Genomic DNA, 17,181 nt, shown 5'->3' on the forward strand with positions numbered 1-17,181 from the left:
GCTGTCCTGTCGAACAATACTGCAGGCAGGGACTGGGCGACCAGATGGCCAAACCAAAGGGGGGGGGTCAGCTCTTGAGGGTCTCTGGACCCCATTGGCATGTTGATCCTCTTCTACTCGGGCTGTGGGTCTCACGTGCAGTGGTGTTTTCAGATGTTGAGTCGCGGCATCCAAGGCTCTCACACTTCCTGCTATCCCGCAGAAAGAGGCTGCAGGTGGGGACTGGGGGACCAGTCTGGGCAAACCCACATGGGACTCAGCTCTTGAGAGTCTCAGTGCTTCAGGGGCACCATCGGTTCACTGGTACTCGGGCTGGGGGATCATGTGCAGTGCTGCTTTGTCCTGGGGGTTCACACTGGTAGAGGCTCTTGCTGTCCATCTTTTTGTTGCATGCAGAATGCAGGGAAACAGCTCCTCTGCTCCAAGGGAGATGTCGCTGGTAAGGTGACGTTGTGGTTTCCTCCTCCACGGATTTGGGAGATGACACAGCTAACTAGATGAGCCAGGTCCGTGCAGTTGTCAAGGTCCATTAGCAAGGCAGCGTTTTGCACCAAGTGGTGATGAAGTCATCCGTTCTTGCATCGTGGGCTCTTCTTTGTCCGTCATTCATCTTCTGGAAGACAAATCTGAGTTCCTAGTGTCAGGGGTCTCCTAAATACTGAATTTTGGGGTGTTAAGGGAGGTGAAGGGTAGTAGCCAATGAGCTATTTACCCTTAGGGGTCACTTCAGCATCCAGAATGCCTCCGCACAACTCATCCTGGACATCCCCCGCCACTGCCACATCACAGACCACCTGAAAAACCTGCACTGGCTCCCAGTCAACAAGAAAATCACCTTTAGACTCCTCACCTACGCTCACAAATCACTACACAACACCGGACCATAATACCTCAACAGACGAGTCTCCTTCTACACCCCGACCCGGCATCTCTGCTCCGCCGACCTCACAACCGTCCCACGTGTCCGCAGAACTACAACCGGCGGTAAATCATTCCACACCTTGCCGCCAAAAACGTGGAACACTGTTCCCACCCACCTGCACCATACCAAAGACCTCCTTACCTTCAGGAAACTTCTCAAGACCTGGCTGTTGGAGCACTAGCAGCACCTCCCCCCTTCTTCCCTCCTCCCCTCCTCAGCCTCTATAGACCCTCACGGGTGAGTAGTGCGCTTTACAAATTCCTGATTGATTGATTGATTGATTGACTTCATCCCCTATGTGATCACTTTTTTGAGGAGTGGTCGTAATCCTATGTGAGAGTTCCTAATTCCACCAAAAATGAGATGGCGGAACCCTTTTTTTGTGGCGCACATCAAGCTGCCCACCTTAGGAGTCTGGTTGGCCTGGAGATGCAACATGCCTACTACTTAACTAATTTTCTGCCTGTCCTGGTGCCAAATGGGCCCCAGGTAGGGGGTGGCATCTCCCAGGTCTGGGGGAAGCCAAGTTCACATATCAAAGGTGGTAGGAACTTTGAAGTCCCTGGCCTCAGGATGCAGGTTCACTCACCATCCTGCTGAAGGAGGTGAAAACACCTCCTGCTAGAGCAGGCATTAATCCTGACCTCTGAGAGCAAGGCTCTCACCTCCTGGGGGGTGGGGAAGTGGGGTCAGAAGCACAACTGTGGTGAAAGGCTTGTCTGTACCAGTTAGCCAGCACACTAGAGGATTACTAAGTTTCAGGGGCTTCTTCTAAGGTATCCTATGGGTGCATGTATTGATAAATCCATCACTGTACACACTGTAGGTTTATTAATACAAGGTGTTTGATACCAAACACCTTTGGTTTCAGTGAAGCCATCAAGTAGCTGGGAAACTCGTTATCACCAGTAGTCAACATATACTTAAGAAGGCTTCCATGTTCACTTGTAATTTCTAAGAATCAACTCTGACATCACAGGGGCATATCTGCTCATGCAGATATGTGTCCACACATGTAATATAATGCACCCTGGCTTGGGGTTTTAAGGCCTGCCGTAGGGGCGACTTACATATATTGCATGCAGACTCTGCAGACATGGCACACAGTGGGTTGTGTTTTTATTTTTCTCTGCACCATTTCACGCATCTTGCAATGGCAGTTGGCATGGGTGTGGTGAGGGGTCCCTTAGGGTGGCACAATACATTCTGCAGCCCTTAGGGACACCTTTATCGTACCTATTCCCTAGGTACCAGGGGTACCATTTACTAGGGATTACTTGCCAATTGGGACTCCATTCTACAGTTTTAGGGAAATAGATGTGGCACAGGGGACTCGGTTAGCAGAGCCCTGTGCACTTCTGTCAAAATCTATCAGATACCAGGCAAAAAGTGGGGGTGACCTTGTCAAAAAGGGGCACCTTCCTACTCATACTTTACAAAATGTCCTGTTCACATGAGGCATCCATTCTTGCCAGGTCATTTTGGGTGCATTCAATGGTCTGAGGCTCAACAACTGGAAAGTGCAAGTGTGGTTGGCGTGGTGGGAGAAGAAGGCAAGCATTGTGCTCAAAAATGGGGCTTGGATTTGGCCGACTGCTACAGCTGTTTTTGTTGGTGGCGCTGGTAGAAAGGAGTTTCCTCCTGGAAGAAAGTATATCATGCAACTTGTGTGCCTTGGAGTTTAAGAATTACAACCCTGACTGACAAACAACCGAGCACTTTGAAACAGGATATCCATCATGTTTTGTGACAGAGTAACCCCTACGCAAAACTCTAAATCAGGCCCTTTGTTCTTAGGTTACCGTAATTCAAAAACAATTATATATTTTCCTTCCAGCTATAAATATCCTATTTTCCAGAGATGTTCATTAAAACTAAAGTAAGTACTCCTGCTTGTTAGTCAGCACATCTTATTACAAGCACGTGGCTACTACTTTTATGTGGCTTCTTGTTTTGCTTTTCTTCTTCTTATCAATTGTGTGTCATTTGCTTGCATTGCAAATCAAACCTTACCATTTCACCAGCTTGCCATGGCCAGGGCTTCTGGTTTTGCCAATGCTTATTGCTATTGCCATTCGCAATGGAATTGTTTCCTACTTTTCTGGATAAACGAGCAGCCTGAAACTCTGGCCTGGAACCGGGCCTCAAGACCTGGAGTTGAGCCGCGGGTCTATAGTTGAATAAACTTAGAGAAGGGGATAGTTTGGGCCCAGATCCGGTGTTTGCATCGCAGTGTAAAGTCTCCGGGTCTCCTTTCAGTCCACAAACACCCGCATGCAGTCAATGTCCGGGGCTCGCCTCACTTGTGCATTGATTTCTTCAAAACTGGCAACGCCCCTTTGGTGAACACACGCAGAGACAGATTTCAAATGCATATTGATAACATGAAATGCCGATGCGATATTATTGTTTTGAATATTTTCATATGCTAGGAGGCTAAACAAGAACAATGCTGAGGCAATATATACAATCAGATGCATTCACGCACTCATTCAGTACACCACTGATGGACCCTCTGCATCAGTCTGTCCGCTACCATTCATCTTTGCATCCATCTGACATTCATCCATCCAGCCACCCATCCAATTATTTTATAATATATTTATTGAGAGCACAAATATCGAGGAGGTTGCCCTGACCCTATCCATCACAGCCTGTCATGAAGTGCACCAATAGTGCCCCTCCAAGAGAACGAATCAATCTATCCATCCATCCACACACCCATCTTCTATCCATCCACACACCCATCCATCCGCCCCCCAAGAGAGCAAATCATTCTAGCCACCCATCATCTATCCATCCACAAACCCATCCATCTATCATCCCTCCAAGAGAGCAAATCAATCTAACTATCCATCCATCCACACACCCATCTTCTATCCATCCACAAGCCCATCCATCCATCCGCCCCCCAAAAGAGCAAATCAGTGTATCAATCCATCCACACACACATCCATCCATCCCAGATGCATCTGTTTATGACTTAATAACCCACTGTGTGGATATGGGATGCAAGAACGCTGTGTCCAGCAGACAGAAATAGGGGTGGCGAGGTCACAAAAGCGCACCCCGAGGCCCGAGGCTCTTCAGGGCTGTAAACAGCGAGAAAGATTAGGCCACAAATAAAGACAAACAGTTGATTAGACAACATCTGTCTCTGGTTGAATGCAAATATTTAGTTTCTGGTCATTACTTGTTCCTGACCCCTTGTTTTCAGCCCACGTGCTGGGAGATGCGAAGGCAGAAGGACAGCAGTGACGAGTTGTAGGCAGAGCAGGGATGGGTTGGGGGTGGGGTCCCCCTGATGTAGTCAGAGAATCACCTTGATACAGTGAGTACACACGGCTCTCTAACTCCATCAAACCTAGCACAATCGCCCCATTGTGCAGGGGTTCGCGGTCTCCACCCCCGTCTGGGAGTTTGAACCTGGGTGCTGTATAAATGTCGTCGGGATGAAGCTAGTTCATAGACCGGCCTGCTTCTAGGCACTTGCAGCTCTTCTCTGTTCCGCCTGACCCTCGCTCTGACCTGCGCCATGCACGCCCTGGCATTGCTGATGCTCCTCGGCCTCGGTGCCCCCGCCTGGGCCCTCCCTGCGCAGGTAAGGCTTCCGGCTCCTGGAAGCGCCTCTTCATGTTGTGTTACGCACTCGTTTGTCCAGTTAATCCTAGCGTTTTATATATAGATTGTGTAAAGAAGCGGGGCACCGCCTGTGCATGGGAATATTAAATGTATGCATTAGCGAGCGACCAGGGTGTCAACATCTGCAAATGTTAGCAATGGCAAAAAGGAAATGTGTGTGTGTCAAACCTATGTAGCCGGGAGCAGCTGGGGTACGCACGTGCCAAATCTATACATACAGTGGGAATAACTGGGGAATGTATGTGACAAATCTACACAATGGGGCGCAACTAGTGAACGGATGTGACAACTGCATGTACTGGGGTACAGCTTGGGTATGTACGTGCCAGGTCTATGTAATGGGATACAGCTTGGTTATGTATGTGCCAATGTAATGGGGTACAGCTTGGGTATGTATGTACCAGGTCTATGTAATGGGGTACAACTTGGGTATGTGTGTGCGAGGTATATCCAATAGGGTGCAGCTTGGGTATGTATGTGTCAGGTTTATGTACTGGGATAAAGCTTGGGTATGTACGTGCCAGGTCTATGTGATGGGGTACAACGAGGGTATGTCTGTGCCAGGTCTATATGATGGGGTACAGCTAGGGTACGTATGTGCCAGATCTATGTAATGGAGTACAGCTTGGCTATGTACATGCCAGGTCTATGTGATGGGGTCCTGCTCGGGTATGTATGCGCAAGATTTATGTGATGGGGTACAGCTAGGGTACGTATGTGCCAGATCTATGTAATGGGGTACAGCCAGGATATGTACATGCAAAATCTATGTAGTGGGTTAGAACTAGGGTATGCACGTGCCAAATCTATCCAGTGGGGCACAATTAGGGAACAAATGTTACAAAACTCTATGCAATTAGGCACTACCACTGCATGTATGTGCCTATTATATGTAACATGGCACAACCAGTGTCTATATGTGGTACATTTGTGCAATGGGGCACAGCTAGTGTATATGTGTGTTCCAGATACAGTGAGTGTATGTTTGTGCCAAAACTGGGCAATGGGCCACAACCAGTCTATGTGCATGTGCCCAATTTACACAATGGGTCACAACCGGTGGTACAAAGTTCAACATCTGTGCAATATGTGCCAAGCATTGTATGTAGTGTCTAATAGATGCAATTGATCACGAGTGTATGCTCTGTTAACATAGATTTGCATATCTCTGTATTACCATTGTCATGGACCTTGCAATGGGGCACATGCGAATGCCAAGTCTAAGAACAGGGTCACAGCCAGTGTAGAGTGGCATATTAATGTAAATAACCACTGTGTGTAAGTTCCAAAACTATGTATACAAACACAATTACTGCACACACATTTATGTAGAAGGCTGGAGCCAGTGTATGTGAAAAAGGCATGCAACACACAGTGCAGTGAGTGCCAGGCCTATCTATGCAAGGGGGCAGAAACAGTATGGATGTTCGACCCTAATTTATACAATAGGCACAGCCAGTGTCGTAAGGGTGACACCTATACAATGTGACACAACCATTGTGTGGCATCATCAAGTAATAGGGCACAACCAGTGTAAACGTCTTCCAGTTATATCCAATGGGACTTGACTAGTGTGTGTGTGACAGCTCTATGTACCAGCACATAACCACTGTATATTTGTGGCAATTATACACTGTGGGACTCGATCAGTGCACGTGTGTGTGTGTGTGTGCCAGCTCTATGTACCAGCACATAACCACTGTATGTTTGTGGTAATTATACACTGTGGGACTCGACCAGTGCATGTGTGTGTGTTTGCCAGCTCTATGTACCAGCACATAACCACTGTATGTTTGTGGTAATTATACACCGTGGGACTCGACGAGTGCATGTGTGTGTGTTTGCCAGCTCTATGTACCAGCACATAACCACTGTATGTTTGTGGCAATTATACACTGTGGGACTCGACCAGGGCATGTGTGTGTGTGTGCCAGCTCTATGTACCAGCACAAAACCACTTGTTGTTTGTGGTAATTATACACTGTGGGACTCGACCAGTGCATGTGTGTGTGTGCCAGCTCTATGTACCAGCACATACCCACTGCATGTTTGTGGCAATTACACATTGTGGGACTCGACCAGTGCACGTGTGTGTGTGTGCCAGCTCTATGTATCAGCACATAACCACTGTATGTTTGGGGCAATTATACACAATGGGTCTCGAAAAGTGCATGTATGTGTGCCAGTTGTATGTACTGGAACATAACCACAGTATGTCTGTGGCAATTCTACACAATGGGACTCGACCGGTGTATGTGAGTGCCCCATTTGTGCAACAGGACATCACCACAGTGTATATGAGTGCTAAATCTATGCAAAAGGGCACAATCCGTGTATATGAGTGCCAGATCTATGGAATAGGACACGCCCTATGTATGTGAGTTTCATATCTGTGCAAGAGGGCAAAAACTGTGTATTAGAAGCCAAATCAATAAAATAGGACACAATCAATGTATTCGAGTGCCAAAGCTATGCAATAGCACACACCAAGTGTATGTGCACCCCAGATGCATTCAATAGGGCACAACCTGTGTGAGTGTCACGTCTAAGTAATAGTGCACGGCTTGTGTACTGGAGCTCAAATCAATGCAACTGGGCACAATCAGTGTATGTGAGCCTAGGTCCAAACTATGGGACACCACGAGTGTGCTTATTCATATCTATGGGGGCAACCAGTGTGTGTAAGTCCACATCTATGCAATGGGACACAGCAATCATTTCCATCAGGACTTTGTACCCAGTAGTGGGCTACAGTCTTTGTGTGAATTTGATGGTGCACATTACTATATATATGGGGTTCGTGTGTCACCCTCTATAATGCAGGAAATGCATACAGTGTGAAGAATTGTGAGACTCCAACTTCAGGACTAAGAAAGGAAAACCTTTTATATAAGCTGCCAGGATGAGATGGAAATTCTTAATTTTATGTTTGAGGAAATTAAAAAATATAGATTATTTTGACCTAAACATTTTTTTAGATCAAAGACACTACTGGTGAAATTCCCCAGCAGCAGTCCTTTTGTTGGAAGCTTCTCCTAAAAAAAATAGTATATTGTTTTTTTTCCAGCACAATAAGTGAAAATTCACTGAAGATTTTTTCGCACATTTTGTGTCAAAAACATTATGCAAAAAATTAAGTTGCTGGGTTTCTCTCTAGCAAAAACCTCCAAGGTGTTTTCGGTTATTTCTCTGCTAAAAATGCAAAAAAAATATTTTGCATATTCTACAATTGGAAAACATATATTTTCATTCTTTCTTTTACAAATTCATTATTTTTAGCACAAGAATATAAAAAATGCCGGTTTGCATGTTTTCGTATAATGTCATGACGTGGATAAAAAGTTTGAGCAAAGTTCCCTGATATGGCACAGACGAGCACATGCCATGGGCCGCTCTCAGTAGCTGACTTCGGCACACTGTAGGCTCATATGCTGGAGTCTCGCTTTACCTACTAAGGGGCCATCCTCTGTAGCAAGGACACTTGCATCTTCTTTGCAAGGGACCCTCGTCAAATTGTTTCTAATTTGTCCTTATTTGAGCGTGCAGTCCTGAGTTTAAACTTGAAGTTCCATTTGTACACTTGTACTCAGGTCCTCCTCATCTGTCCTGGTCTATCCCTTTATATAGGGGTGGTAGCAGCCCCCCACTATGTTCCTTTTATGAAGTGTCATATGTTGGGATCTAAGTTGTGTTGTTTCCTCGCAGACTGGGTTTCTGGGCGAGTGAGTGGCAGCGAGGGCTGGGTACAGACAAGAAGCTTTCTGCACTGTTGTCTATTCACACAGGTACCAGGCCTGTGCTGAACCCCAGTGCCTGGCTTCCAGACGGATGGGGGGCTGGGGGAGGCAGAGTATGACTCAAAGGCTGACCTATAACCTATGCTTGTTTGCAGAATGAATTTTTTGAAAGAGTAAGAAGATTCGAGAGGGACGTGGAAGGTGAGCATCATGTGTCTGATACTGAATGCCTTGGAATCGTGTAATGCTTTTTAGATCATGTTATTAGAAATATTATTTTATGTTATAGTACGTTGTGCTGTGTTATGTTACGCAATGTTAGTTTCTATGATACTATTTTATGTTGTCTTATGTTACACTATGCTGTTGTATTCTGTGCTATGCTATATGTTATGTTCTGCTATGTTATAAGCTATCTTATTTTATAGCATGCTGTGCTGTTATGTGATTTCATGTTACATTAAGCCATGCTATGCTATGTTATGTTGTGATGTAATGTTATATTATGCTATGTTATATGTTATTCTTTTATGTTGCCTTATGTTACACTGTGCTGTTTTATTCTGTACTGTGCTATGTTATGTTCTGCTATGTCATGTTGTAAGCTATCTTATTTTATATTATAGTAAGCTGTGCTGTTATTTCATGTTACATTAAGCCATGCTATGCTTGTTGTATTGTATGCCATGTTATTTTATGGTATGATGTGTTATGCTATGGTATGCTGTGCTGTAATATGCAGTTCCATGGTACATTTAGATCATTCGACTGCCCTCTTTACATTTGGAGAGGGGTTGAATGGCCTAACCTCCGACATCCCCTGCTCGATCGACCATACTCCATCAGATCATCGAAGGCGTATGTTAGTCAAGGAGATGGAGTTGGATCCGTCACTGACATACCTATGGTCTGCCTGAGTGTAAATCAGGCGGGCAGATCATTAGTTTGGCAGAGAGGGTACACCGTTGCAAGAGAGTACCCTCGCTACCTAACTCGTAGTCAGCCCCAAATAATTCTGTGGGGTGTATGTGTATGGTGTGACCATCTGGCCTGCTTGGGTAAGGTCTTCCCCTAGGTGAGTTTGCTGTTTGTGAGCACTGGTGGGGATTTTACTTCTCAGACCATCGTAACTTGAGGCCTGCATGGGTGTTGTAGGTCATATGGTCCATGTATGTCTTCCAGAGTGTCAGCTACAACTAACGGGGTCTGGGCTTTGGCCACTCCAATTTTCAAGATGGTTTTAATATAAATATTTTAAAACAATTTACTAAGGTTCGTGAATGTTTGGGATCGGTGTGAACTCGTTCATTTTCCGACTTAGGACAGACAAAGCAGCAGAATACACGTTCACGTGACAATGTTTATCATAATAACTCAAACACGGTTGGATGCAGACAATGTTGGGCTGGAAATCAAAAGAAGCCAAGTAAAGATGTTCAAACCATCCTGCTCCCCTCCATTCTCTCTCTCCTTCTTTTTCCATCCATCCGTTCTCCTTCTCTCCCCTTGCCTCTCCCTTTTCCATCTCTTTCTGATCTCTCTCCATCTTCTCTCTCTCTATGCCTCTTCTCTTCTCTTCTCTTCCCCTAGCTCTGTCTCTTTCCCGTTCACCCTCTTCTCTCTCCCTTTCTGCTCATGCACCTACCCTACCCGCAGGAATAAACTGGAATGAACTGGCACCATCACCTGTAGAAGTCCTATGAGACGAATGTCCAGCTTGACCTTGGATGGAGATTCATCAGACCAAGAGGTGCCACAGACTTGAGCCAAACACCGTGTGTTTGCAAAAGGTCTTTATTTAGAAAGTTACTGTGCTGACCCAATCTGCATCAAACATAGCAGAACGAAAGTTTGCATTTTCAAGGTCCACTTCTACCCTTAGTTCAGTTCAGTTTGTCCAAGGCAAACGCATTATGGTTTAAAAATGTGATTTCCTAAAGGTCGGGGTGTCAATTTGAATTATACAGGCACGACAAGGCCTCTGTAATGTTGCTATAGATCTCTAGGGCACAGAAAGCTTTACATTCTGAGTGGATTCGTAACTGTACAATAAAAGGGAGCCAGGCCTTCTGGGAATCGATGATGCAAATGTATGAGGCACACTCTCACATAACGAATTTCATTGGCCATTATGAAACCCTTACCAGATTTTATTTTTCGATGTGTTTGGAAAACCGAGACTAGAATCAAAGGGCACTTGGACACAGATTAAAATCCAGTGTGGTCCTGCTCAGAATTTCATGATTATCTAGATGATGTATTTCGTGTGTACTGCACCATTGCTACTGCCAGGTTACCCACATTTGCTCATCTTTGACTGTGCTTACCCGTGTGTTCCAGGGATGTCTTCCGGAATGTCAGAAACAGAGCAGAACTTCCATCATACCCCCATCACAAATGAAGACTTTGGACCGGGTAAGAGTTGTATATTTACCAGTAGTGAGGAGCCTCAAACACACACCGGGCCCAGGCCCACTTGAAGAGAACATCCTTCCAATGGTGCAAGCCTCCCCATCTCTTCTCTCTGCTCACGCCTTCTTGAGTGCTCTTCAGGCCTCAGAGACCTTCTCTCCTGACCCCTTCGGCTTTGCCTATCTATATCTTCCGTTCTCAATACTTCTTCCCATCCCTCCAGCTGACCTCCGCATCACAACCAATGGTGTAACGCCAAATGATGATGCCCCCTGCAGAATATGAAGAGGGGGCTCCTCACATATATTCATTGGTCTTGGGCTGAAGGGGAGCAACTTGATGGGTCTGGGGGTCCCTGAAGTGTTGGGCCCTTCTCGTGCCCCAGGGGCTGCAGCGCCCTGTGTTACGCCTCTGCTTCCAACCAGCTCTAGCCACGCTAACTTTCTGCCTATTAGATTTGCTATAAAACACATTCTTAGTTCAAGCACAGTGAGTGGGCAGAGGAGGCAGAGAGGGCTATGTGCAGCATCCCCATAGGAGGAACAGAACTCATGGGCATTAAAATAGTTAGAGCCTGAGTTAGAATTTGGAAGACAAGGCACTTTGTCACAAACATAGCGGATATCCCAACTACCTTATTGCAAGCGGCTTTATATCCTATGGTATATGCTTTAATACTACAGATAATACATTTTACTTTCTTCCTCTCTTTGCACTTTTACTTTTCTGGGCTTTGTCATAAATTTCGAAAATTTTCCAGCTTCTTAAGAAGTTCTGGCGATAATGTACATCTGTATTTTTAAATATTTGACATATTGATAAAATGTATATGTGTGTGGACATCACCATTGTTATTGCCAATTTATCCATATTTGGTCATCTTTGACTGTGCTTACCCGCATGTTCCAGACATGTCTACCGGAATTTCAGAAACAGAGAAGACCTCCCATCGTACCCCCACCACACATGAAGACCTTGGATTCGGTAAGAGTTGTGTATTCACCAGTGATGAGGAGCCTCAAACACCTTTAGGGCCCAGGCCCACCTAGAAGAGAAGACCCTTCCCACTGCGCAAGCCTCCACACCTCTTCTCTCTTCTTGTGTCCTCTCTAGCCCTCACAGCCTTCTCTGCTTTCCCCTTTAGCTCTGTCTGTCGATCCATTTGGTTCTCATTACTTCTTGCCATCACTGCCCTCCACAACTCGCTGACTTCTCCGTCACAACCAATGGTGTAAAGCAAAATGATGGTGCCCCATACAGAATATGAAGTGGGCCCCTGAGTCTCCCATATCTCACATATACTTCATTGGTCTTGGGCGGAATAGAAGCCACTTGAAGGGTTTGAGTGACCCTCAAATGTTGGCTCTCCTCACGCCTCAGGGACTGCAGGGGCCTGTGTTATGCTCCTGCTCTCAATTAGTTATAGTCATGCTAACGATCTGGCATTCGGATTTGGTATAAAACACATTCTCATTTCGAGCACAGCTAATGCACACTGGAGGCAGAGAGGGCTATATGCAGCGCCCCGTAGGAGGGACATAGCTCATGGGCATTAAAGGATTCAGGGCCTGATTTAGAGTTGGCAGTCGAGGCAGTCTTCCTCAAACATAGGGATGTCTCAAATGCCTTTTTACAAGTGTATATATATATATATATATATACATATATATACTATAGCATATGTGCTGATGTAGTCATCTTCTAAACTCTAATTAAGGCTTTAACCATCCCTCACCACACCCAAACTCGCAGGGGAACCTTTGGTCAAACTTCAGCTGTCTCTGTTGCTGAAAATGTTTAACCCAGCAGCAGCTCAGCCTTCACTGGGCCGCCAGGTCATAGCGATGGCTGCCAATTCAACCAAACAATAAAAGGGACCATTCAGTAGGCAGTGAAGTCTTATAAGGACTATAAAAAAATAGTGGGTTGGGCGGAATTTGTGGAATTTCCTTTTGCGTAATTGTGCAAAACTTTTGAAAAATGACATGAAGTTACACGAAACACGACTCTAGCATTTTGTAAGAATTGTTTTTACAGAAAATTATAAAATATATATTTGCATCCAAGTATTAACAGGAGGACGCACTTCACATTAAAAAATGGCTTGAAAAACACTATTTGCGCTATTTGCATTTGATCTGTTAAAGTTACTTGGCTGCTTCCATGATAACAGTTGTTACTAGAGCAACCCCCAATTACACCATGATTCCCATTTGCATAAAGAAATTATGCAAATTAGACAATGTAATTGAAATTCCACCAGGGCCTAAAAAAATGATTTACCAAAACACTTTGGGCACAGAGGACAACCACTTGTATGCCCATGGATATACTAACTTTGTAGGGGAAACAGCCTTTACGATGCAGGCATTACCACTCAACAGTTACCACACCTTGCCTTTACAAAGCAATGTCTTTAAAGCGCATGCCTTACCACACATATGCCTTTACCACACATTGCTTTACAACAAAAGCGTAAATATATATCAGATAAGTGTAAAAGTGTGTATATATATATATATATATATATATATATATATAAATTCACAGAAAAGGAACACTGTAGTTAGGAAATAGTTACTTTAGGGCATGAGTTATAGTTACTTGAAAGAACTCTAACATGTGAATTTCTATGTTTTTGTACGTTTAAAATGAGAAGTTTGATTGTGAATTTGTTATCTTCTTCTTCCACAGGTATCCTGAATAATGTGACACGAGTAACAGTGCAAGGACCAAACTCTGAAGCTGCACAGACAATGACTCAAATTACCACAACAATTCCAGCAACCACCACCAAAATCACAATGAATGCCATCAACCAACCAACAGATATTGTCTTCCCACCAACACCGACCTCTGTCAAAATCCCAACAACCACAACTGGCTACATTCAAACATCTAACACCATCCCACTGGAAACCACTGCCACTCCACCAACCACAGAAGTTCCTCCAACAACCGTCACCATCCCAACGACCACAGCACCAACAACCACCACCAGCACCTCAAGGACAACTACCACAGTAAGACCAGCTACTACATCCAGAAGCGCTGGTAAGTGGTAACAAAAATCATGGGCCCCCTAGTAATCTAAAATGAAATCATTTATGTGGCACAGTTCAGTGGTTATTTGTACCTTTATAGTGTTTTTTTTACAAAATGGAGGTGGTTTACTGCATGTTCTAAGGTGCTGAAATGACAGAACAGCGCATTTGCTGTCCTACCAACTCTACCAGTAATTGTATAATTAACAGAGAGAGCTTCCATGGTGGTTTTTCATTACATATTTTTCTAAAGCTTTTTGGGTTTTACTGTTTTTCTGCTTTTCATTTGTTCTGTCTTTCCAAAGGGACTGTTATAATCCCATTGTTGTTGAATCTATGCTTTTTTGGTTCCTCCCTGTATTTTTCCTTTGCTCCTGGCTTCATTATCAGGCCGGTCTGTGCTTTGCTGTCTTCCAGCACTGAGAGCTGCCCCCGATCTGGATGTGCTACCCTAGCAAGCGGTTAAAGCACACTGGACTCCGCTCCCACTGCAGTGAAGGCACTTTCTGTGTCCCCAGCAAGCAGTTAAAGCACGATGGAGGCTGCTCCCACTGCAGTTAAGACACTTTGGGACAGATTTATGGAAAGTGGTGCAGCACTGATTGCAGAGCCACTTTCCTTGCGCCCCTTAGAGCCCCCTACTGCCACCATGTGTGCGCCACAGTTAAAATACGTCGCACCATGGCACAGGGTAGGGGGCAATAACGTTATTCAATGTGACACTATTGATGTACTCTGCAGGAGTAGCGCCAAAATATCAAGCAGTTAAAGTGCAATGGATCCTGCATTCATTGCAGTTAATCACTAGATTCATGTGCGAAACTGACATGCACTTGAAACATGCTGACAGCTGCCCACACTGTGCTAAGGCACTGTCAAGCAGTTAGAGTACAGTGGAGGTCACGTTCACTGCACTGCAGTTAATGAAGAAAATGGAGATTAGTGAAAGACAATATTTGCCTAATATCACAAAGAGAGAACCTCAATTAGAGCTAAACCCCAAGCTTTAAATGGATCTCCCACCTATATTCAGTGACGCACTTACTGCAAGCTGCCCGAACTGCAGCAACAGCGCAGTGAGGCTTGCACTATGGCACTTCGAGCATGCTAGGAAGCATCCTACCTGTAGCTCAAGCAGAGGATGAACTACACTGTTAAACACCAGCGACTGCCGCTGCTGCAGTGAGGCTGGAGCGATTGCTTCACGTCACTGCATTTAAAGCTTACTTAGAGTCCGCATGGATGGAATTTCAATTATGCCGGAATAATCAGAGCCATTTTAGTAATTCCCCATTACTCTTTGATGCAGAATTACTGATAAAAACAGGGTCACTCCTGCTCATGTAATTAAGAGTAATTGGAGGGAAAACAATCCCACCATGAGAGCACATTTAGCGAGCGCGAGCAGCCACTCGCACTTGCTATTCGTCTTCTGCTGCATTTAGCTCCATTCAGAACGTGAGGTTACATTTGGTGCTACAAAAATAGTGTTAAATGTCAGGAGTAAATTGGGGAAAATCCTACTCAACGACACACACACGACATGACGTGTATTTACAAAGAGCACATTCACCCAGAAGGGTATCTTGGCGCTGAATAACAGATGTTTATTGTTACCCAACTCAGTGGTACTCATCTTATTGACCTCAGAAGGATGAAAAGCTGAGTGGAGCCGCTGAGATTTCAATCTGTGACCATGAGGTCAGACACAGGCCCCTACAGTGGATGCAGTAGTCCACTAAGCCAGCAGACCCAGGCAGCATAAGAGCTTTACTCGTTGCAATGTAGCATGATGACAGCTGTCATGAGTGCAGTGACATATACAGTTACAGCACAAGACTGGCCTCACCAGAATAGCTTAGTACAAGAAATAATGAATGGGTTAAAAGCTTAAATTAACTTTAGGCCACATCTCAATCCATCATTTTCCGACTCTTCTATGCCAATAAGAGATCAGCCATGTAACTCAAACTTGATCCTGCTCGATTAAGACCAGTCGATCCTGAACTGCAAGGCCTACCCCCACAGATGGGAACATAAGCACCCCCAGGTCAGATTCAGCTTTTTGACCCTCGTGATTGAGACATAAGGCATCCAAAGTGTGACATGCATGCACAGATGCCTGTCCTGTACTGAGTGGTTGCCTGTGGTGAGTTTATTTCAAGCACTTTTAAGTAAGACATTCTATGTCTGACATGTTTGCACAGATGCCTGGACTGTACTGAGTGGTTACTTGTGTTGAGTTTATTTCAAGCACTCCACCCATTTTCTTTATTTTTTTAAGTAAGACATTCTAAGTCTGACATGTATGCACAGATGCCTGTCCACTACTAAGTGAGTGGTTACCTGTGTTGAGTTTAATTCAAGCATTCAACCCATTTAAAAAAAAAATAAGTAAGACATTCTAAGTCTGACATGTTTTCACAGGTACCTGGCCCATATTCGGTGAGTGATTATCTGTGCTGAGTTTAATTCAAGCATTCCACCCATTATTTTCTTTTTCTCAGTGAAACACCCAAAGTGTGACAAGTATGTGCAGATGCCTTTCTCATCTTCAGTGTGTCACAGGACACACTGATGAGACCACAAAGACTGAAAGAGGTCTGGGGTTGCATGTGTACCTGTCTGGAGGGGACCAGACCTAAGAGCTCAGGCTGGACTGTTTTTTTTGTAGCAGGATCAAGTCTGGTGTGCACTCAGCTGATCTCTATCTAGACGGGATAGTCGATGTCAAGAACTGGTCTAAAGGGCGAGGGTTGTGGCCTCTTCTTAATGCAAAGGAATTGATATTTACCTATTGTAACAAGCTCAGACACTAGACAGCCAAGAGTTGCACCTGGAAGTAACTGAATGATAGAAGGAGAAAAATCTGGAAATCTGAAAAAACCTTCCGCCTCACCAGGCCAGTCGACAGGATGAGCAGCGCCTTTAGTACTGTTCTTGAATAGGATCTTTCAGGAAGTCACTCTGCAAAGAAACAGGAAGTAAGAGTCCACCATTTTGCATATAGACGAAATGACACAAAAAGTAAGAAAAACTGTCTATTGCCAACAAAAATACTATAAAGCAGAGCACATGGAAAAAAGATATGCCGTTATATTGCTTGCAGAATTACAGAGACGCTACAGGCTGAAAACCAGAGTCTTGGCATGTGGAGTTACAAAGATGTACCACCAGGAAGCCAGCATCTATTCAATGGGTTAGTATGTGCATAGTGTGGCTGCTAGAGGAGCTATGCTCAAGCTCAGGCTCGACGCAGCCCTACACCATAGAGGCAGATGGCGCCTGTGTCCGGGGCGTGGCCTAGGCCCAGACACAAGCGGTAAGCAGAGCCTTACCCTGGAAGAGGCGGCAATAAATGAGGGACTGGAATGCGGATTGAGTAAATACCACTGACTGAGATTAATTCAAGCACCCATCATTT

The 17,181-nt window shown here is 44.9% G+C and overlaps 1 protein-coding gene across 2 annotated transcripts in view; it reads left to right on the forward strand.

Annotated features, from left to right (window-relative positions):
- The first annotated feature begins 4,368 nt into the window (after positions 1-4,368).
- Positions 4,369-17,181, forward strand: part of LOC138261114 (protein SpAN-like) — a 28,230-nt gene continuing 15,417 nt past the window's right edge. The window contains exons 1-5 of one of the 2 annotated variants that reach the window (XM_069209773.1): positions 4,369-4,523; positions 8,457-8,502; positions 10,642-10,716; positions 11,623-11,697; positions 13,408-13,767. In XM_069209773.1, coding sequence (XP_069065874.1) covers positions 4,458-4,523; positions 8,457-8,502; positions 10,642-10,716; positions 11,623-11,697; positions 13,408-13,767 — 622 coding nt within the window. In that variant the 5' untranslated portion in view covers positions 4,369-4,457. The remainder of the gene's footprint in view (positions 4,524-8,456; positions 8,503-10,641; positions 10,717-11,622; positions 11,698-13,407; positions 13,768-17,181) is intronic. The other variant, XM_069209774.1, reaches the window with a different exon arrangement.

Source organism: Pleurodeles waltl, chromosome 10 (assembly GCF_031143425.1).
Source record: "Pleurodeles waltl isolate 20211129_DDA chromosome 10, aPleWal1.hap1.20221129, whole genome shotgun sequence".
NCBI classification, from domain to species: domain Eukaryota; kingdom Metazoa; phylum Chordata; class Amphibia; order Caudata; family Salamandridae; genus Pleurodeles; species Pleurodeles waltl.